Raw genomic sequence first — 23,188 nt, forward strand, 5'->3', positions numbered from 1 at the left:
GTGGTCTGAATGGTTCACTTGTGCCTGTGTTATACCACACCCTGCTTTGACCACCGACTGCCCCATGGTTCTAGAATATAATCCTTAGATTTTTATGACACCTTTCTAGTATCTCTAAGTTTATCCCGCTTTAAAGTGATCATACTGCAGTACATATTTACATAAAGTTCCACTTTTCTTCATCACAAGTGGAGCAATAGTTGAGTTTTAAATGCCAGTGCATGTCCTCAAACTACTCACTGATTGTTCAGCCCCTCTGTCTTGGAGAATTACAGGGAAATTGGCTGAAATAACAAGGAAATTCTACCCACAACTTGTATCAAAGGGCACTCTGCGTACCACACCTGATGATTAGAAATGAAAAGCAACAAACAGCATGGCCTCACTCAGGCCTTGCTTACACTCAGAAAAGTTTGCAGAATTTTCCCATCACTGCTAACAGTTGCTCAGTTTTAATGGTGGTAGCAACATTGGAAGCTGTAGTGTAGGCCAGCTGCTGGCATTTTAAGTACTGTGCCATCTAACTCTGCTTAAAGTGCACATAGTTGACATGGTCCTTAAAATGCTAGTGGCAGCCAGTCTACGTTAGAGCTTCTAGTGTTGCTAAAAATGGTGAAACTGAACTATGTTATCAGCGATGGGAAACTTTTGTCAAAAATGTAGACAAGACCTTAGTTCTTCACCCTGCACAAAGTAATAGATGTATCTGGCTTCCGCAGAATAAGTGAATCCATGAAGTAATTTTACATTAATTTTACCCAGCAAATAGCAGTGACCATATCTTTTTAAATGACTTTTGCTGGGGAGGGGCATGTGGGAGGGTTGTGTTAGATGGTGATTCTGGAGCACTTTCCCTACAAGCAAATCAGTATTTTTTTTAATTTACTTTTTTTTGAATAAGCATTTGATTTTTGGGAAGAGTTTTTTAAACAGAAAAAAAATACTGTACTTTCCTTCTTTATATTCACCTTCAATCTTCAGAGGATTTTATGATTTTGAAGATCTGTGACTTCTTATGAGAGAAGTAAACTTGCCAAACTTAACCTTTTGTTTGAGTTCTGGTTTCTGCATTCCAGACCTCCTTATTGTGCAAATCAGCCATACACTCAGGTGTTGTTGCAGATGAGCTGGGTGGCCAGATCAATGTGATTCAGCAGAAAGGAGTAAGTCGATACAAAGGCATCCTGGCCAATGGCATCCTTTCACAGGAGTAAGTGTCACAGTAGTTTGTCTTTTTATTCTGTATTTGAAAGTAACCCTGGAGGCATAATTAACCCACCACATCAGAGAGGGAGCATGTGGGACACTGTCAGCTCTTCTTCTTTCAGAAGGGAAAAAACTGGAAGTGTTTAAGTGTTTATCACTTAATAACAGGTTTCAGAGTAGCAGTTGTGTTAGTCTGTATTCGCAAAAAGAAAAGGAGTACTAGTGGCACCTTTGAGACTAACCAATTTATTTGAGCATAAGCTTTTCTTATCACTTAATAGTTGACCTTTGGAAGATAAATGTAATACACAATGTCATTTGATTTGCTGATACTTTAAGTAAAATGGCATTAGTTTTGGGATACAGAGACATAGTATCTCAGGTCTTCGGTGCATTAATGACTAGAAATTTTAAATTATGCCACTCTTTCTCTCTCTTCACATATTTATCAAATCACCTGGTTCGCAAATACACAAAGTTTTTGGTGTTCTGCAGACAAAATCATACATTTAAGTAGTCAATATGTTAAAAAAGCAATGATGAACTAATGAAAAACCTCAAAAAAATTAAAATAATATGACTGAAGGAATGAATAGCAGTGCTGAGAAGTAGGGGAGTTAAATGAAAACTTTAAATACATTCACAAGCTTTTTGTAGCACTATTTTAGATTACTAGAGCTACCATTTATCTGCTGCCCCTAAATGTATTACAGTTGAGGCAAAAATAAAATCTCTTAAAATATCTAGCTGTGCAGTGAGCACTTCCAGCAATTGTCTGTGTCACTCAGGAAGATTATTAATATTTTAAAATTTTAAATATCAGGAACATGGGTGAGGTATTTATTGGTGGGGAGGGAAGCCCTCTCTCCCAAGTATTCTAGCAAGCTGAGTGCCTGGGAGACTATTTCTTCTTTCACCTATAGTTTCCCACTCCCCCTAGTTTTTTTCCAAGCCCTCCTGACATCATGTGATCGATCATCCAGTGAAACAAATGTGAAATCTGTAGTCTGTTGAAGTTAATGGGAAAACTCCTGTGGACTAGGATTTCATCCAAAATGTATCAGGGTTATAAACTCCTATGCTTCCGGGCATAAATCAACCACTAACTGGCTGGGGACTGAAGATTAGAAGAAACTTCCCTCATGAGCATGTTATTTCGTAACTGTCCATTGTGAGGTATGCAACCCATCCCTTAAGTGTCTGGTACTTGCTGCTGTTGGGATCAAGATACAGGATTAGATTGACCACTGGTCTGACCAGTGTGGCACGTCCGTGTACAACTAAATGGGGAGGTGAGAGGGGAATAATTTGATCTTATTTCAAAACATGAGTGAAGTGAGTGTTTGCCAGAAAGATAAAAGACAAAATTAGTAGGAAAAAACACTGTTTCTGTATTTTAAGTTTTTTAAAAGGGTTTCGTAATATGTATTTCAAACACTGAATAGCTATTCTGTTCTCGCAACACACACGCTGTAACTAAAACTCCTCAGAACTGTCAGCGCTGGAAAGGATAACTCTTTGGCACCTAAACAATAGTATTTTATGAGCTTCAAATACCCCTTTATTTAAAGGCTTTCTATACTTTTTTAAAATCTCATTTACAGTGGATTTCAGTATTAAAGATCTATTTCATTTAGTGACTCTAGCTGAAGTTGACCTCATCAAAAGCTACTTCTGCTTGTGTGCATTGAGCCCATAAATGTGGCTGTATTATAATTTGATGGTTAAGTTATGAATTGCTCACTTACCAGCTCCCCAGAACTGACCTTGGCGCCTCTGGCTTCATTTTTTATGCTATGTTATCTGTGATTTGCAGTTTCCATGATCTAGACACATGTATTGTATAATGAAGATACAGTGGCCACAGCTCAGATTTATCAGGCATTTCTGACATCTTAAGTGCAAATGTATCAGCTTTTACTTTGTCACCCGAGCTGGCCTATGAGTAAGGTCCTTTGTCTTCAGTTTTTACAGAATTTCCCTCCCAAAATTCCCAGATTTTGAAAAGAGCAAGTGTGGTTGGGTTTTACTGATTTTTAACCCGAATTTTGCAAGTGCTGGAATTCGCCAGCCCTGGCTCCATTCTCGAAGTCCCTGCTGGATGGCACAGCTTGCCTATGCAGAGAAGGGTAATTACCAGTTGGCAGTTACTGCTGCTGCATTGTGGAGGAGCAAGATGGGTCAGGAGCCAGGTTCCAGCAACGAAGACTGCTACAGCAACAGGCCCCACAGGAAACAGGGTTCCTATCACCCCCTGCCAACCCACTGCCTCTGGTGACTACCAGGTACCCTCCAATTCCACACCCAGAGGCTTTTCATGTTTGGTTTTCACAGATTTTTCACCCATTGCTAATTTTTTTTTTTAAATAAATGCTGATAAATTCCCAGGAAATGTTTAAACAAAATAAAAACCAAAAACAAAGGGCTCTTACCCGTGAGGGACTCTGGGCTTACATCTGCACATGAAAGTATTTTTCTGTCTTTGAAAATAGAGATAATTGTTTAGGAATTGTACAGATTAAGATTTGGATTACAACAGCATTGTTTACAAAATCTCCTCAAGGTGGACTCTATATTCAAAAGAGGACTTTAATAGTAAACGTAGTGCAACAGAGAATCTTTCTTTGCACAAGTATTGTCACAAGTGGATTCTTTTGTAGAGCCTTATAGCTCTCACTGTCTGCTCAACAGAACTCTTAAGATTAATAAGGAAATGGGGAGCTTTATAGTCATGCCTTACTGACTGTTCTGTTATGTGAGAAAGTGAATGTTATGTGTGAAATGTCACCTATCACAATATGAAAAATGATGAATTACAGTAATTAGCCCATTTTTAATGACCTGCAAAATGTAAAAGCTTCTTAAACTTGAAAATATTTTAGAAATTCTAATCTTCCCTCTTTTAGCTAAAGTTAGAGGCATCTATTTTAGACAGAGTTTCAGTGCCTTTCTTTGATGCAAAAAGAAAAAGACTTTGTAAGAGATACCTTTGTAAACATTGCTCTAGGAGTATTTATAATTCATTGATTTGACAGGCTTTGTGAGCCATGCTTTTGACAGTGGACCACTTTGTATTTAATAAATAAGCAAACATGCTTTTGCCTTAATATGCATTTGGAAGTAATGTAAAATTCTGACATAGAGCATACAGAGCCCATACGAGAGCCTGTGAGAAATGCCCTAGAGGACTACCAGTTTCTCTTGCTGCTTTGACTCACCTGAACCCCCAAATAAATCAACTCCCTCTGTACAGTCTCTGTTTCTGAAAGTCATGGTTTTTCTGCAATCACCAATATTCCCTATCTAGAAAGTGGTGAAGGGAAGTGGTACTTCGACTGGTCTTCTCACGTGGCTACCCTTCCCTTCCTATTCCCAATTTGCTACAGCTTGGTTCTCAAAATACTTAATTCTGTGGGCCACTATTAGCCCACAAACTAGAGTTGAGGACAAACTATCCTGGATGACTGTGAAAAAGCAACCTGGAAGGGAGTTCTGTTGTCATTTCAGTACAGAAGTTACTTTAAAGCATAATATACTGCCCAAGATTTTCCAAAGGGACTAGTGCAGACCTCAAACTGTGGGGTTCACCCCCCCAAAAGAGTGCAGAGGAACATTTTGGGGGAGGGCTGGACATGGTCAGGGAGGGAGAGCCCCTGCTCCAGCCCAACTCTGTCCTCATTCCCTCTCTGCTCCCAGGCCAGCCGTTAGCTTCAGCTCCTCCCTCATCCCCAGTTCACCCCCAAGCTCTGCCTTCAGCCCAAGCTCCTCTGCTGAGTCAACTGTGCAGTAATGGAGGGGGAGCGCAGACAGATACTGGGGGGAGGGGAGGAGCAGGACAGGAAAAGTTTGGGCAACACTGAACTACTGATTTTTGGTTGCCTAACTGGCAAAATCTTTCAGGGAACAGATTTTTAGGAAGTCCAAGCACCCATCCCTCTGAACATCAGGCCCCTTTAAGGTGCATTTTGATGGGCACCCATAATTCGTTGTCACTTTTTAAAGCTTTGCTATTTTACTGTTCTGCACTATTATGTGAGGTTTTGTGGAGTGAGGCAGGATTATCTTTTGTTTAATGTCCTATATTAAAATAACTCCATGGGTGGGGGAAGTGGGGAGAGAAGACAACAAATTTGGCTCTGTCTTCAGAGACAAAAGAGACATTTTAAAAACTTTAGTTGAACTTGATTATGGCAGAGCCATGTTATAACCAGATTAAAACCTCATTTTTTAGCCCTGATAGAGCATGAGTGTTTATTTTTAACCCGTTTGTGGTATCATTTGGCCACATTTAAAGACCAGACTAAAGTGTGATTCAGTTAAAACTAAGTTTAACTCACTGGGTCTGATTATCCTTGCACTTAAATTGGATTTACATCCGTGTAACTCCATTGATTTCAGTTGAGTTACTCTTGGTTTACATTCGTGTGAGAGGAAAATTGGGCTTATTGTTTGAGCAGTGCATGGTGGCTAGATACAGAGCTCCTGTTAACTCAGCATTTTGGCACTTTATGATGGTTTTGGTGGCTTTTCTGTTGCTTTGGTGGCTTTTCAGAAGCAGATGGGGAAATTGGGTTAGCATAAAAGTGCCCCAAAGTACCGTAAGGGGAAATGTGTTTTGAGGATGATAGTCTGGGTTGGGGGAGGGGTGAATCATTTTAAAGAATTTCTATATGCCAGAACCTGTAAAGGATGGTCTAAGTTTTGTCATTATGAGACCATGGCAAAAACAGGAGTGCCCTGACAAGAGGTGGATGAATAGCAAGATGTTGAAGATTGTCTATCTGGTCTGAGGGATTGTTAGATACAGAATACTCTCACCCCAAAGTGAATATACTGATCTTGGTCTAGTTTGTATGAGCAGCTCCTGACGTGTTCAATAACTCTTTCTGGTCATTCCCCCCACCCCTTTGTTTTCTTACAGTGGCTCACTCTCAGACAAGCGGTTTGTGTTTACCTCAAATGGTAAGAAAAATACCTTTATTTTAGATATTCAAGTCTTGACTTGCAATTTTTTTCCCTGTAAAAGCTAAAATAACCTGAAAAATGTGAAACTACATAGAACGTGGTGGCTTTGAGGAGAGTAACGTCCTGCCAGTGTATTACAACTATAGCTTGTGATTGGGGAAGAGACAAAGCCAGGAAGAACACAAATGCATGTGGTTGAGAAGCCATGATGTGATAATATTATATCTATGGTGCTGGTACATGAATGGAGTTCCACTTCCATTCTGAGGGAGGTGGGACTGAGACTGGGTGAAGGAGTGGGAACATAGTAATCTGATACTGGATTGCCTGCTGCAAACATGCCTAACGGATGGCAGCACAGGAGGGAGAAACAGCAGGAAGGAGAATTATATGAGCTGGTTGTTGTGGGTGGCCTTGGTGGGATATGCTGGGAAAATGCAAGTTGACTCTTCCATCTCTCTCTGTATCGGAATTCCTTCTAGGTTGCAATAAATCCTTGAGTCTGGAAGATGGATTCATCCCCAACAGCCATATTACAGCATCGTCCTCTTGGGAAGAGACCAGTGAAATTGGGGAAAGTGTTCAGTGGTCTCCTGACAAGGCCTGGCTTCAAGCCCAAGGGATTTCATGGGCTTCCAACCATAGCAGCCACCGGGAGTGGTTGGAAATAGACTTGGGAGAGAAAAAGAGAATAACGGGTAAGTTACCTACTGAATAACATGGCTGGTTCCCAAGCCAGAGGCATAAGTTCTGCTTTGAGTGATGTCCCTGTGGACGCTCCATTTTAGGTGTTCGTGTATCCCTGCGCTTTTAATCAGAGATTTATGGTAGCAGTGCCCGGCTGGGTCTCACATGCGCAGTCCCCATCTCGCACCGCTTCAGGCGGTTCACTAGCACTGTGCAACCAACCCTTCCTCAGTTCTTTCTCTACCACCTTTGGCTATGAGTCAGATGGACCATAATCTGTGAGATCCATTGCCATTTTGGGGTCGGTAATCTTTTAAAATTCCATGGCATGTATTTATATAAAGAGCATCTTGAAAGTTTCCTAACCATATAATTTAAATCTGTCTTGTGAAATCTCTTCCTGCATTGGTGCTGGAGTTCTTTATAAATACACCTTGCATGTAACAACACTGATTGGTTGACTGTGTAGCCTGGTATTAATCTAAGGTTTAAAGTACACCTTTCACAAAAAACAAGTTCTTTATTTAGGTGGTTACTTAGAGTTAATTAAGAAGGTGAAGCACACACACAAACTTTAAGCTTTAGTTAATACAGATATTATTGAAACCGTAGAAAAATCAATACACGTTAAGTAGAAGAATAAGATTAAGTACAGTAAAGTGCATTACTTACAATCTTACATTGTGCATACTTGCAATCTTATGGAGACCATTAGAACCAAAGATAGAAGAAACAGTGGAGCACACTACAAGAGGAAATTGCTGGGCCAGGCTTCCTGCCTGACTGCCCATGCCATTATCCCAGTGTCCCAATAGAGATGGGTTTGACAACCCATCTCTGCGCCTTTTTTCATTCCATCCACATACATCTGGGACCATATCTGATCAAGTCTCAGATCCCTATTTATATTTGGTATTCCAGGAGACCAATTTTAAGGTTCTGGTTGTTCATGTGTGGTATTCTGGTTGACCATAATTACATTTCTGACAGTTAACCCAATCATTCATGTCAGTCACAGAATCATAGAATATCAGGGTGACAGGGACCTCAGGAGGTCATCTAGTCCAACTCACTGCTCAAAGCAGGACCAATCCCCAACTAAAGTATCCCAGCCAGGGCTTTGTCAAGCCTGACCTTAAAAAACTTCAAAGGAAGGAGATTCCATCACCTCCCTAGGTAAGGCATTCCAGTGCTTCACCACCCTCCTAGTGAAAAAGTTTTTCCTAATATCCAACCTAAACCTCCCCCACTGCAACTTGAGACCATTATTCCTTGTTCTGTCATTGCTACTACTGAGAACAGTCTAGAGCCATCCTCTTTGGAATCCCCTTTCAGGTAGTTGAAAGCAGCTATCAAATCCCCCCTCATTCTTCTCTCCCTCAGACTAAACAATCCCAGTGCCCTCAGCCTCTCCTCATAAGTCGTGTTCCAGTCCCCTAATCATTTTTGTTGCCCTCCACTGGACATTTTCCAATTTTTTCACATCCTTCTTGTAGTGTGGGGCCCAAAACTGGACACAGTACTCCAGATGAGGCCTCACCAATGTCGAACAGAGGGGAATGATCACGTCCCTCGATCTGCTGGCAATGCCCCTGCTTATACAGCCCAAAATGCCATTGGCCTTCTTGGCAACAAGGGCATACTGTTGACTCCATATCCAGCTTCTCGTCCACCGTCACCCCTAGGTCCTTTTCTGCAGAACTGCTGCCGAGCCATTTGGTCCCTAGTCTGTAGCGGTGCATGGGATTCTTCCGTCCTAAGTGCAGGACTCTGCACTTGTCCTTGTTGAACCTCATCAGATTTCTTTTGGCCCAGTCCTCTCATTTGTCTAGGTCCCTCTGTATCCTATCCCTACCTGCCAGCGTATCTACCTCTCTTCCCAGTTTAGTGTCATCTGCAAACTTGCTGAGGGTGCAGTCCACGCCATCCTCCAGATCATTAATGAAGATATTGAACAAAACCAGCCCGAAGACCGACCCTTGGGGCACTCCACTTGATACCGGCTGCCAACTAGACGTGGAGCCATTGATCACTACCCATTGAGCCCGACAATCTAGCCAACTTTCTATCCACCTTATAGTCCATTCATCCAGCCCATACTTCTTTAACTTGCTGGCAAGAATGCTGTGGGAGACTGTGTCAAAAGCTTTGCTAGAGTCAAGGAACAACACCTCCACTGCTTTCCCCTCATCCACAGAGCCAGTTATCTCATCATAGAAGGCAATTAGATTCAGAATTGATTTCTTGAGGACCTGCTTCGTGATTTTTCCAGGGACTGAGGTGAGGCTGACTGGTCTGTAGTTCCCAGGATCCTCCTTCTTCCCTTTTTTAAAGATGGGCACTACATTAGCCTTTTTCCAGTCTTCCGGGACTTCCCCCGATCGCCACGAGTTTTCAAAGATAATGGCCAATGGCTCTGCAATCACATCCGCCAACTCCTTTAGCACTCTCGGATGCAGCGCATCCGGCCCCATGGACTTGTGCTCGTCCAGTTTTTCTAAATAGTCCCGAACCACTTCTTTCTCCACAGAGGGCTGGTCACCTCCTCCCCATGCTGTGCTGCTCAGTGCAGCAGTCTGGGAGCTGACCTTGTTCGTGAAGACCGAGGCAAAAAAAGCATTGAGTACGTTAGCATTTTCCACATCCTCTGTCACTAAGTTGCCTCCCTCATTTAGTAAGGGGCCCGCACTTTCCTTGACTTTCTTCTTGTTGCTAACATACCTGAAGAAACCGTTCTTGTTACTCTTAACATCTCTTGCTAGCTGCAACTCTAGGTGTGATTTGGCCTTCCTGATTTCACTCCTGCATCCCCGAGCAATATTTTTATACTCTTCCCTGGTCATTTGTCCAGTCTTCCGCTTCTTGTAAGCTTCTTTTTTGTGTTTAAGATCAGCAAGGATTTCACTGTTAAGCCAAGCTTGTCACCTGCCATATTTACTATTCTTTCTACACATTGGGATGGTTTGTCCCTGTAACCTCAATAAGGATTCTTTAAAATACAGCCAGCTCTCCTGGACTCCTTTCCCTCTCATATTATTCTCCCAGGGGATCCTGCCCATCAGTTCCCTGAGGTTGTCAAAGTCTGCTTTTCTGAAGTCCAGGGTCCGTATTCTGCTGCTCTCCTTTCTACCCTGTGTCAGGATCCTGAACTCGACCATCTCATGGTCACTGCCTCCCAGGTTCCCATCCACTTTTGCTTCCCCTACTAATTCTTCCCGGTTTGTGAGCAGCAGGTCAAGAAGGGCTCTGCCCCTAGTTGGTTCCTCCAGCACTTGCACCAGGAAATTGTCCCCTACACTTTCCAAAAACTTCCTGGATTGTCTGTGCACCGCTGTATTGCTCTCCCAGCAGATATCAGGGTGATTGAAGTCTCCCATGAGAACCAGGGCCTGCGATCTAGTAACTTCCGTTAGTTGCCAGAAGAAAGCCTCGTCCACCTCTCCCCCTGGGCTGGTGGTCTATAGCAGACTCCCACCACGACATCACCCTTGTTGCTCACACTTCTAAACTTAATTCAGAAACTCTCAAGTTTTTCTGCAGTTTCATACCAGAGCTCTGAACAGTCATACTGCTCTCTTACATACAATGCAACTCCCCCACCTTTTCTGCCCTGCCTGTCCTTCCTGAACAGTTTATATCCATCCATGACAGTACTCCAGTCATGTGAGTTATCCCACCAAGTCTCGGTTATTCCAGTCACATCGTAATTCCTTGACTGTGCCAGGACTTCCAGTTCAACCTGCTTGTTTCCCAGGCTTCTTGCATTTGTGTATAGGTACTTGAGATAACTCGCTGATCGTCCCTTTTCCTCAGTAAGAGGCAGGAGCCCTCCCCTCTCGCGCTCTCCTGCTCATGCTTCCTCCCAGTATCCCACGTCCCAACTTACCTCAGGGCTTTGATCTCCTTCCGCCGATGAACCTAGTTTAAAGCCCTCCTCACTAGGTTAGCCAGGCTGCTTGCGAAGATGCTCTTCCCTCTCTTCGTTAGGTGGGGCCCGTCTCTGCCTAGCACTTCTCCTTCTTGGAACGCCATTCCATGGTCAAAGAATCCAAAGCCTTCTCTCCAGTACCACCTGCGTAGCCATTTGTTGACTTCCACGATTCGACAGTCTATACCCAGGCCTTTTCCTTCCACGGGGAGGATGGACGAGAACACCACTTGTGCCTCAAACTCCTTTATCCTTCTTCCCAGAGCCATATAGTCTGCAGTGATCCTCTCAAGGTCATTCTTGGCAGTATCATTGGTGCCCACGTGGAGAAGCAGGAAGGGGTAGCGATCTGAGGGCTTGATGAGTCTCGGCAGTCTCTCCGTCACATTGTGAATCCTAGCTCTTGGCAAGCAGCAGACTTCTTGGTTTTCCCGGTCGGGGCGGCAGATAGATGACTCAGTCCCCCGAGGAGAGAGTCCCTGAGCACCATCACCCGCCTCCTTCTCTTGGGAGCGGTGGTCGTGGAACCCCCATCCGTAGGACAGTGCATCTCATGCCTTCCAATCGGCGGAGTCTCCTTCTGTTCCCTTCCCTCAGATGTATCATCTGGTCCACTCTCCGCATTAGTATCTGTGGAGAGAACATGAAAACGGTTACTTACCTGTATCTGCGTTGCTGGTACGTGGACACTCCCCTTTCTTCTTCTGGAGATCACATGCTGCCAAATTTCTTCACCGTCCTCCTGTCCCCGCTGCGCAGCCTGCTCTGAATCTTCAGAATGTTGTGTCCGTAGAAGCATATCCTGACATCTGTCCAGGAAATCTTCAGTTTCTCTTGTGCAACGCAGGGTCGATAGTTGTTTCTCCAGACCTTGAACCTTCTCTTCCAATAAGGAGACCAGCTTGCACTTTGTACAGACAAAGTCACTTCTGTCCTGTGGAAGAAAGACAAAAATGGCACATCCAGTGCAGGTCACAACAGCTGAATGCTCCCCATCCATATTACCTTCCTTCTACGAGCTTCCTCAGGAGTTGTAGTAACTACTCAGAGAAGCCAGCAAGATGTACACCTCAGTGGGCTCTCCCCAGGCAAACTCCCTCTGTTAGCCTCTCTGCTGTTCGCCGCTCCACTGGTTCACAGCTGACTAGCTTTTTATAACAGTCAGGCCCCCTCAAGGTTCACCTGGAACAAAGCACTCCCAATTCACACTTTCCTACTAGTTTTCCAAGTCCCTGTCCTAGTAGTTTTGTTGTGTTAATGTGGTTAGCTTTTATTGCAAAAAGCCCCTAAGATTTTAGCAATAAAATTGTTCAATTGTGGTTTATCTGTTTATTACATGATGCACTGCTAAACTATTAAAAGATACATATTGCTAGATTTTATAACCTTAGGTCAAGCATGTATTATTTCATAACCCTGGTCAAGCACATAATACTCATGCTAACTTATGCCAACTGCAATTTCTATTAGGTGTCATTCTAAGTCCTTAATGCTTAAAACTATTGCCAAGCCTATTTTTACTACATATGTTTTGGTTCTCCTCCTCCTTACTGGTACAGCTTCAATAACTTCCATTATTACTTCTATAAATATGCTTAGCAGATGGAGTATATTTTACCCAAAACTATAGACTCTCCAAGATCAGGTCAGGGGTCCACAACAGAAGCCATGGAATTCACAATATAAAACTCATTTTCTTCCGCCAGCCTGTTGGCTTTTTTTGAACTCCAAAGTTAGAGAGGTGAATTAACAGTTCTTTTAGACAGACCTGTACCTTTATTTTTAACCCACTTCCTTTTTGAGTTGTGTATGAAAATGTTCCTTTTAAAAAAAAAAACTAACAAAATATGTTTTTTCTTTTGTTACAAGGGATTAGGACTACAGGATCCACTATGCTGAAGTTTAACTTTTATGTAAAGACTTTTATTATGAACTATAAAAATAACAACTCAAAATGGAGAACTTACAAAGGAATCCTAAGCAATGAAGAAAAGGTAAAAGGAGGTGAAGGGGGGATGGGAACACAAGACAGAATTCTCTAAGATGCTTTGATATTGAAAGAAAGATTTTCACTGTCATGAAAGATTAATCAGTCTTCATCAGTGTAACTGCATCAATGTAATTTACTGGTGCAGTATGTCTGTGGGCTTATCTACACACACAAGTGACCCCAGGTTAAGCAAAGGTGTTATTTAAAACTAATATAGATAAACTGGTGCAAAAAGTCTGTGTGGCCACTTTTTGGGGTTAGCTCAAGGAATCGGTGTATACAAAACCAAAATACGTGCTCTTAAGCCAAAATAAATGTCCACGCAGGAGTTTGCACAAGTTTAACTTAAATCGATTAAAAACTAATATGAAAGCAGTGCAGATATCTCATGTAAACAAGGCCTACATTAGAGGGTCGCACTGATGTAACTACCTTGAATTTCCTTGTTGGTCTACTCTGAACAAATCCCAAGAGCCTGCTCCTGAGTGTCCTCTCATTATTTTCAGTGGAACATGTGGGGAGCTCAGCATGTTGCAGTACCAGGCCCTAACTGAGCATCAGTTCTCATTATAATCAAAATCTTGCTGTAGAGGGGTCTTTATAGATCCTAAAATTCTGAATCGAGAAAGTGGGTTCTTATTACTTCCACGTATCCTGCTTTAAATCGTTTGGAGAGAAATTTCAGTTGCACAATGTGGATTTCCTCAGGATTTTTAATATCCTACAACCTCAGTTTTTTGCCTGCAGTGAAAAATGGGTACAGTAACGGCTCTGAGCTGTGCAAACTAGATATTTAAAGTTTGCGGGTTTGCACTATTCCACAATGATAATTCTTAAGTTTTTAAAAATTGACTTGATTGTTTTTAAATTCCACATGAATCAAAGTTTCCTTAGGGTAAACTTCTGACTGGTTCTACGTTACTCCATCATTTAAAAAAAAATCTCATAAGAAGCTGTTATACATGATCTTAAATAGAATTAATTCAGCCAGGGTTTCCGGTTTATACACTTTTCATTTAAACAAACTAATAAAAAGGTCCACTTGTAGAATAGGCTGCTGATGAGGCAGATTTTGTAAATACAATGAAGAGAACCTAATCCAACAGTTCTTCTTCGAGTAGTGTCCCTGTGGGTCCTCCACTCTATGTGTGCTCATCCCTGCGCTGCTGATTGGCGAACTTCGGTAGCAGCGTCTGTTGGGCCCACGCACACGCTCTTTCTCCCCCTGCTGCGCCATGAGGCTAGCCGGTGAGTGCAGGCTAACCATCCTCAGTTCCTTCTCAACTGCCCCTGGCTAGGGATGGAACCTTTAGCTGTCCATTAGCAGATTGTTAACTCACCTTTTCATTTGAAAATCTTTAGCTTTTAGAAATCTTTTAGCTTTCTTCTGACTCTTTATTTGGCTGTGCCTAAAAGAAGAAAGAGAAGACTTTATTCTTGTGTTACCCTTCTCCAAGGCTGGAGGGGTCATGCCCAGCTCTCTGGGCTTCAAGTGTCACACTTGCAGTGAGGTGATCCCAGTCATGGACAAGCTCTCCCAGTGCACTCGCTGCCTTCGTGAGGGCCAACCGAGATCCTGCAAGGACAGAGAGCGCCACCAGAAAATCATCTTCATGGAGGTGGCTCTCCGACCCCAGCCCTCCGGCAGGTGTGACCCTTCCCCTCAGCCTTCAACTTCGAAGGATAGTGCGTCGAAGAAACGGTCCAGGGACCCCTCTCACAAGTTGAAAAAGAGAGCAGGAAGTCCCCTGAACGAGCCCAGGAATAGCTGAAAGTGATCACCATCCTGCTTGTTGTCCTCTGCGCCACCAGCACAGAGATCATCTAGCACCCAAGCCTCATGGCAACCATCGTTGTCTGGTACCATTGATAGGCCCACGGACTATTTGGGCACAGGCATTGACTCTTGGGCACAGAGAGAGAATGGAAAACATCTCGGTACGCAAGCTGACAGTACCACCAGCAGTACTGGGCCATCTGGCACTGGAAAGATCAGTATGGGTGAGGTCCCCATTACGTGTCCTCCACCCCACCCCACCCCAACCACCCCAGTATTGGGAGGCATGAGTCGTGTATGCCTGTGGAGATATCCCTGCACATAAATCTCCTCGAGTTGAGAATGGTCAGGAATGCCTGAACCCATTTCTTCCCGCTGATAACAGGATCACATACAAAAATCCTGACAGACAACAGAGCCCACATGTATTATATCAACCATCAAGGAGGAGCCAGATCACCCTCCCTACGTACAGAGGCCATGAAACTATGGAACTGGGGCACCTCTCACAACATCACCTTGTCCACGGCGTACCTCCCGCGCACGCAAAACTCGATAGCGGACAAGTCCAGTCACAAATTCCTATATGACCACAAGTGGGAGATGCACCCGGCAGTACTTCACAACTTGTTCACACAGTGAACACCGTCCACAGATCTGTTTTCCAATTACCAGAACAAGAAATGTATGCAATACTGTCCCAGAGCAGGGATTGGACAGCACGCTCAGGGCAATGCTCTCCTTCCCCTGTGGGATAAGGGCCTTCTTTTCCCCTTCCCTCCATTTCCTCTTCTGCTGAAGGGTCTGCTAAAGATAAAGAGGGGACGGAGCTTACATAATTTTGATTGCTCCCACATGGCCGCAACAGACCTGGTACCCTTACCTGATGCAGCTCGTGATGTTCCCACTGATCTCCGTTCTGTCCACTTCGCACTGTCTCTCTCAGGGTGTTCCACACATTCCAACCTGGGGATCCTCTGCCTCAAAGCATGGCTCCTACATGGTCACAGCTCAAAAGAAGCACAGGAGGTTCTACTGCACAGCAGAAAGTCCTCCACACAATGCACTTACCTGCAGAAATGGTTCGGGTTCCAGTTTTGGTGCATGTCTCAACAAATCTCCCTGGTGTTAGCAACTCTTCCACATATTCTGGAATATGCCCTGACCCTGAAAAAATAGGGGTTATCCCTGAGCTCTCTCAGGGTCCACCTAGCAACTATTACAGTATTTCACCAGCCCATAGAGAGGTGCTCAGTACTATCGCACCCAACCATTAAAAGGCTCCTTAAGGGAATGTCATAAATATAAAGGGAAGGGTAATCACCTTTCTGTATACAGAACTATAAAATCCCTCCTGACCAGAGGCAAAACTTTCACCTGTAAAGGGTTAAGAAGCTAAGATAACCTTGCTGGCACCTGACCAAAATGACCAATGAGGAGACAAGTTACTTTCAAAGCTGGAGGGGGTGGAACAAAGGGTCTATCTGTCTGTGTGAGGCTTTTGCTGGGAATAGAACAGGAATGGAGTATTAGAACTTGTTAGTAAGTAATCTAGCTAGAAATGCGTTAGATTTCCTTTTGTGTAAATGTCTGGTAAATAAGCTGTGCTGAATGGAATGTATATTCCTGGTTTTGTGTCTTTTTGTAACTTAAGGTTTTGCCTAGAGGGATTCTCTGTGTTTTGAATCTGATTACCCTGTAAGGTATTTACCATACTGGTTTTACAGAGGTGATTCTTTTACTTTTTTCTTTAATTAAAATTCTTCTTTTAAGATCCTGATTGCTTTTTCATTGTTCTTAAGATCCAAGGGTTTGGATCTGTGTTCACCTATGCAAATTGGTGAGGATTTTTATCAAGCCTTCCCCAGGACGGGGTATAGGGCTTGGGGGGGATATTTTGGGGGGAAGACGTCTCCAAGTGGGCTCTTTCCCTGTTCTTTGTTTAACACGCTTGGTGGTGGCAGCATAGGGTTCAAGGACAAGGCAAAGTTTGTACCTTGAGGAAGTTTTTAACCTAACCTGGTAAGAATAAGCTTAGGGGGTCTTTCATGCAGGTCCCCACATGTGTACCCTAGAGTTCAGAGTGGGGAAGGAACCTTGACAGAGAATAACAAACCTCTTCCCTCAACCTCGACTTTCTATCCCCTCAGGACCTAAACCTGGTGCTGAAAGGACTGACCAGGCTCCCCCTTTGAACCTATGGCTACCTGTTCACTAGCATACCAATCGATGAAAACAGCTTTTCTGATTGCAGTTACCTTGGCTAGAAGAATAGGGGAAATAGCAGCTCTGATGGCATATCCCCTGTACAGTGTTTTTCCCTGACAAGGTTACACTTAGGCCGCATCCAAGGTTCATCTCTAAAGTTACCTCCTTGTTTCACATGAATCAGTCTATTTCCCTTCCCGCCTCCTACCCCAAGCCTCACCAAGACAATAGGGAGGCCATACTCCATACCTTAGATGTTATGAGAGCCCTTGCATTCAACCTCAATAGGACAAAGGCCTTCAGGAAGTCCCCTAGACTGTTCCTCTCTATGGCGGAAAGGTGTAAGGGCTCAGCGATATCAGCCCAAAGAGACTCTATGTGGGTCTTGAATTGAATCAGACAGTGCTACCAAATTCATAACATGACCCCTCTGGACTCGGTCTGTACACATTCCATGAGATCAATCTCCTCATCTGTCACCTTCCTCAGGAATGTCCCCATCTCAGAGATCTACAGAGCAGCGACATGGGCCTCAGCCAACACCTTTGCAGAACATTACACAATCACCAGGAACTCTTCTTCTGATGCCATCTTTGGCTCCACAGTACTGTCATCTGTGACAAACCTGACTCCGAAGTCCCAGGCCTCCAAGTGGGGCACTGCTCAGGAGTCACTTAGAATGGAGCACCCATGGGGACACTACTTGAAGAAGAAGTTACTCACCTTGTGCAGTAACGATGGTTCATCGATCTGTGTCCCACTATGGGCGTTCCACTACCCGCCCTTCTCTCCTCTATTTCTGAGTTCTCATTGACTCTGCGGCCGCGAAGGAACTGAGGATGGTTAGCCAGCATGTGCTGGCTAGCCTCGTGGCGCAGCACGAGGAGAGACAGCACACGTGTGGGCCGAACAGACACTGCTACCAAAGTTCTCCAGTCAGCAGTGCAGGGGTGCAGATACACCTACAGTGGATCAGCCATAGGGGGACACACATCTTGAAGAACCATCGTTACTGCACAAGGTGATAACTTTTTTTTGGTCACTCATTGAGATTTTGCTGAAGAAAAGAAGTAGTCTACAAAACGTTTTTCATTATTTGATTTCAATAAAAAGTTTTGTTTTGCTTTTGATGCAGGAGGGATTGTTAATTCAAACACAGTAGCATGCATTAGCACAATGCTGATCAGAAAATGAAAATGGCAAGTCTTATTTCTTTGTCCAAGCTGAATTAAGCGCAAAATGTGAACTTTAGCAAAAACTGTAAAGTAAATTTCTTTTAAAATTTACTTCTAATAGTCTTAAAGTTGCAACACAGTTTAAGGTATTTTTGAATGAGTTTTAGGTTGACAAGCGTCCCTCTTTAAATGTAGGATGTTCTGTATTTTTAACAAACTCACTCTGAAAACAGAGCAATTAAAGAGTTTGTGCTTTACGTTGCAGGTATTCCAAGGCAACTCTAATTATGGGGACCTAGTACGCAATAATTTTATCCCTCCTATAGTGGCCCGATATGTGCGGATCATTCCACAGACCTGGCACCAAAGAATAGCATTGAAGATGGAGATGATTGGTTGTCGAATAACGCAAGGTAAGTGGTAAGCAATACTTTCTGGAGCCCAGTGGAGCAATGGAATCCCAAAACCCACGACAGCTCAGTTGTTTTCCCTTTTCCTTTTGCAGCTAACAACTCATTTACTCACCCAATGTGGCAAAGACCAAGTCAAAGCACAGGTGTAGCAGTTGGAAAAGAAGACAGAACCATCACAGAACCCATCCCGTCAGAAGACACTAGCTTAGGTAACACTAGAACAGTACAGTCTTTCTAAAGTGTGCCATCTTTTTGAGATGTGTACTTCCTGTTCTACCAGGCATCTACACTTTGCCAGATCCAACTGTTCCCATCTCATCAGTGTTCTTTAATGGTTATCTTCAAATGTGAGGGTGAGGGGAGTCCTCTTTGCTTCTTTATGAAGGATAAAGAGAATTTGAAATCCTTAAATTTTTTTTTTAAACCTTCTATATATCAGGTATTACCGTCCCTATTTTGTCTCCTTTGATGGACTTAGAAAAGTAGATTGATATCTTGCTCAGACCTTTGAAGGGTCAGTGATGTTGATTTTTTCTTTTTTTTTTAAAACAAAACTTTTTTTCCAGATGTTTTTCAGGTGTTTGACTCTAACGGAAGTAACTGATACCAGTGGGCTCAGACAGGCATTTGCCAGTGGATTTCAAAGATATTTAATGATAGCAGGGGATGGAGAGACTCAGGACTCTTCTTCAACCTTTCCCTGACCTGTCTTTTCCCCACCTCTGGTTCCTTGTCACTGTCCTGTTCTCTTTGTCTACCTAGCTCCAGTCTCACTTTACAGGTTTCTCATCCCTGTCTCCTTGCCTAGTCAGTTCTAGTCTCCCCCTCCAGGCTCTTCCTCCAGTCTCTTTCTCTCCCTTCCCCCTAAGACTGGTTCCCAGTCCTGCTCTCCCTCCCTGAGTTCATCCTGAATGAGTCCCCTCTCCCCCACAAAGTTACTAGCAATTGAAAATAGGGTCTTTATAATGGGAAGTGTCGGGCAACCTTAATAGGTGGTACTACCAGCCCAGACTATAATAAGAAAGAATTTTACCTTTGGAAGGATGTATACAGGTATTGAGCAACACAGAGACCTAGAGAAAATGTATTTGGGATCAATACAGCTGCACCTATTTACATCAAATCTAAATTTGGCTCACGGCCTCCTGCGGTATTGTGCCTTCACGTTCTCATGCACTCTCGAATCAAGATGTTTATCATCTATTCATTTTCAGGATATTCTCCTAAAACAAAACGTACCTAGCTCTGGAAACCTGTACCCGTGTTACCTTTATTTTTTATTTTTTTTTCCCTGCAGGGTTAAAACTTACAGCTATAGTTGTCCCGGTCCTAGTTGGGCTGTGTCTGTTCCTGCTATCTGGGATTTGTATCTGTGCAGTCATACGAAAGTAAGAGCTTTTATTTTTCATCATCTAAATTAAAAGAGCTGCAGTGGCATAGCTCAGGGGTTCTCAACCTTTTGCTTTCTGAGCCCCCCTCAACATGCTATAAAAATTCCATGGCTCAGCTGTGCCACAACTGTTCTTCTGCATACAAAAGCCAGGGCCAGCGTTAATGGGAAACAGGCAGGGCAATTGCCTGGGGCCCCATGCCATAGGCGGCCCTGTGAAGCTAAGGACTTGTCTACGCGGGCACTTTACAGCGCTGCAACTTTCTTGCTCAGGGCTGTGAAAAACCGCGCCCTTGAGCGCAGCAAGTTTCAGCGCTGTAAAGTGCCGGTGTAGACAGTGCTGGACGTAGACGTGCCCCTCATGGAGGTGGGTTTTTTAGTGTGCTGGGAGAGCTCTCTCCCAGCGCTCTGCCGCGACCACACAAGCCATGTAGTAGCATTTTAACGTTGCCAGTGTAGACTAGCCAAATACAGAGGTGATGTAAAATAGCACCCTTTACACTAGCTCAGATTCCTATGTAATTGGTTAATCTGCTCAAACCTACTTACCCCCATTTACTGACTAATAACGGCGTCTAGGCTGGTGTAACTTGCACACCTAGGAACCAAAAGAAAGTAGAGTGGAAACTATTTTAATTGTTGTCTCGTCCCCATCTTATTGGTGGTGTTGCTACATTCATCTCTGCTGGTTCCTTGATATGTGAATTAGACCAGCTTTGACTCAGTGGGCCAAATTCAGAGCTGCCATGTAAGGGGGTGCATAAAACACATGTTGGGAAGTAAAGCTCAGCAGCTGTCACACACGTTGAGAGGGCTGGAAAAAGGTAAATTTCACTCGCTTAGACTCCCCCATGTCTTCCATTAATTTGAGCTCTGCCCGGTGGATACAAATGTCAGCAGATGAAGTTTGGGGGTAGGGACAAAGTTCCCTTTGACATCACCTCCCTATGAAAAGGGTTTGCATCTCCTCAGAGTCCAGTACCAAATCTAGGGTTTCTAACAACTGTGCAAAGAATTCAGGATAGCAATCCTAACACAACCAGGAAGATAACATCCGAGCTGGCATACAGGGACATGAACAAACCAAATGAACTGCTAAGAGATCACCATTTTCCAGTGCCTTTTCCCAGCTCAAACAGCTGGGGGGAAACAAATCTAACAAGCGTCAGAGTAGCGGCCGTGTTAGTCTGTATCCGCAAAAAGAACAGGAGTACTTGTGGCACCTTAGAGACTAACACATTTATTAGAGCATAAGCTTTTGTGGGCTACAGCTCACTTCATCGGATGCATAGAACGGAACATATCGTTAGATATTTATATAGATATATATACATATATACAGATAAGTTGGAAGTTACCATACAAACTGTGAGAGACTAATTAGTTAAGATGAGCTATTATCAGCAGGAGAAAAAACCTTTTGTAGTGATAATCAAGATGGCCCATTTAGACAGCTGACAAGAAGGTGTGAGGATACTTAAGGAAATAGATTAAATATGTGTAACGACCCAGCCACTCCCAGTCTCTGTTCAAGCCTAAGTTAATGGTATCTAGTTTGCATATTAATTCAAGCTCAGCAGTTTCTCGTTGGTGCCTGTTTTTGAAGCTTTTCTGTTGCAAAATTGCCACCCTTAAATCTTTTACTGAGTGGCCAGAGAGGTTGAAGTGTTCTCCTACCAGTTTTTGAATGTTATGATTCCTGATGTCTGATTTGTGTCCATTTATTCTTTTACGTACAGACTGTCCAGTTTGGCCAGTGTACATGGCAGAGGGGCATTGCTGGCACATGATGGCATATATCACATTGGTAGATGTGCAGGTGAACAAGCCTCTGATAGTGTGGCTGATGTGATTAGGCCCTAGGATGGTGTCCCCTGAATAGATATGTGGACACAGCTGGCAACGGGCTTTGTTGTAAGGATAGGTTCCTGGGTTAGTGGTTCTGTTGTGTAGTGGCTGGTGAGTATTTGCTTCAGGTTGGGGGGCTGTCTGTAAGCGAGGACTGGTCTGCTCCCAAGATCTGTGAGAGTGAGGTATTGTCTTTCAGGATAGGTTGTAGATCTTTGATGATGCACTGGAGAGGTTTTAGTTGGGGGCTGAAGGTGACGGCTAGTGGCGTTCTGTTATTTTCTTTGTTGGGCCTGTCCTGTACTAGGTGACTTCTGGGTACTCTTCTGGCTCTGTCAGTCTGTTTCTTCACTTCAGCAGGTGGGTATTCTAGTTTTAAGAATGCTTGATAGAGGTCTTGTAGGTGTTTGTCTCTGTCTGAGGGATTGGAGCAAATGCGGTTGTATTTTAGAGCTTGGCTGTAGACAATGGATCATGTGGTGTGTCCTGGATGGAAGCTGGAGGCATGTAGGTAAGTATAGCGGTCAGTAGGTTTCCGGTATAGGATGGTGTTTATGTGACCATTGCTTATTAGCACAGTAGTGTCCAGGAAATGGACCGCTTGTGTGGATTGGTCTAGGCTGAGGTTGATGGTGGGATGGAAATTGTAACAAGATTCAGCAGTCACGTCCCCTACTGTAATAAGTGCTGTTACCCAGAAACTAATGGGGGATGATTTTCCTCACCTGGTAAACACGATGGTTCACTCCACTGACACTAAGGCATGAAGGTGAAGTGCTGTGAGGGACAAAACCTTACAAACATATTCCTGCCTTACAGGAGAGAGGCAAAAGAAGGTGCTTATGGCTCATCTGATGCACAAACCACAGGTTAGTGGAGAATCATGCTCTCTTCTTTCTATGGGTTGATGGGAAGGATCAAACAATTGAACATCAATTGCATCATTTTCCTTTCGTTTTAATTCACAGTATCACAAAGGGATTAGGGAAAATGACACCACTACTAGTGCCACCCGAAAACAGCAGGCCTAGCAATACAGTTATGTGGTGCCCACAACAGAAATGCAATTAGCAAGTGAAAGAGAGACTTTGGGTCACAAACTTTGAGAGTGTTCCCACTGGAAAAAACACCTACCCTCCAGCAAATGGCTCCTTTCCTTTCCCTCTTCTGCAGCACAGGGGTTAGCCTCTCCCTGAGGAGGCCAAGACATGGTTTTAATGTGGCTTCCTCTGCTGATCCTCTCCCTAATTCCTAAAAAAAAAAAAAAAAAAAAAAAAAAAGCCCAATAATACTGAATTGTGCTTCATTCATCATATCTGAAGAGAATATTGGCTGGGGGGTTTTGCTTTTGGAAGATGTCTGCGAACATCCTTTTGAAGTAACATCTTTTGTGTCTCAGTTGATTAGGCTGTCTAGGGCGGGTTTCATTTAGAGAAGGGAATCTGAGTTCAGCTGCTATTTAGTTCCTCTCTAGTGGAGCACCCTGCTCCTCTGCCAATTAGATGGTGAAACATCCATCTGAAACAGAAGAAAGCAAAAGAAATTAACTTCCCCTCCACTTGTCTCGGAAGTAATCTTGAAACAGACCAACACAGAATACT

At 43.6% G+C, this 23,188-nt stretch overlaps 1 protein-coding gene across 1 annotated transcript in view; it reads left to right on the forward strand.

The window, feature by feature from the left end:
- Window positions 1-23,188, forward strand: part of DCBLD1 (discoidin, CUB and LCCL domain containing 1) — an 84,720-nt gene that overhangs the window by 56,136 nt on the left and 5,396 nt on the right. Inside the window, exons 6-13 of the mRNA XM_048844706.2 lie at window positions 1,077-1,210; window positions 6,128-6,168; window positions 6,654-6,869; window positions 12,656-12,780; window positions 18,202-18,349; window positions 18,442-18,558; window positions 19,647-19,737; window positions 22,407-22,456. Coding sequence (XP_048700663.2) covers window positions 1,077-1,210; window positions 6,128-6,168; window positions 6,654-6,869; window positions 12,656-12,780; window positions 18,202-18,349; window positions 18,442-18,558; window positions 19,647-19,737; window positions 22,407-22,456 — 922 coding nt within the window. The remainder of the gene's footprint in view (window positions 1-1,076; window positions 1,211-6,127; window positions 6,169-6,653; window positions 6,870-12,655; window positions 12,781-18,201; window positions 18,350-18,441; window positions 18,559-19,646; window positions 19,738-22,406; window positions 22,457-23,188) is intronic.

Source organism: Caretta caretta, chromosome 3, assembly GCF_965140235.1.
Source record: "Caretta caretta isolate rCarCar2 chromosome 3, rCarCar1.hap1, whole genome shotgun sequence".
Taxonomy (NCBI): Eukaryota; Metazoa; Chordata; order Testudines; family Cheloniidae; genus Caretta; species Caretta caretta.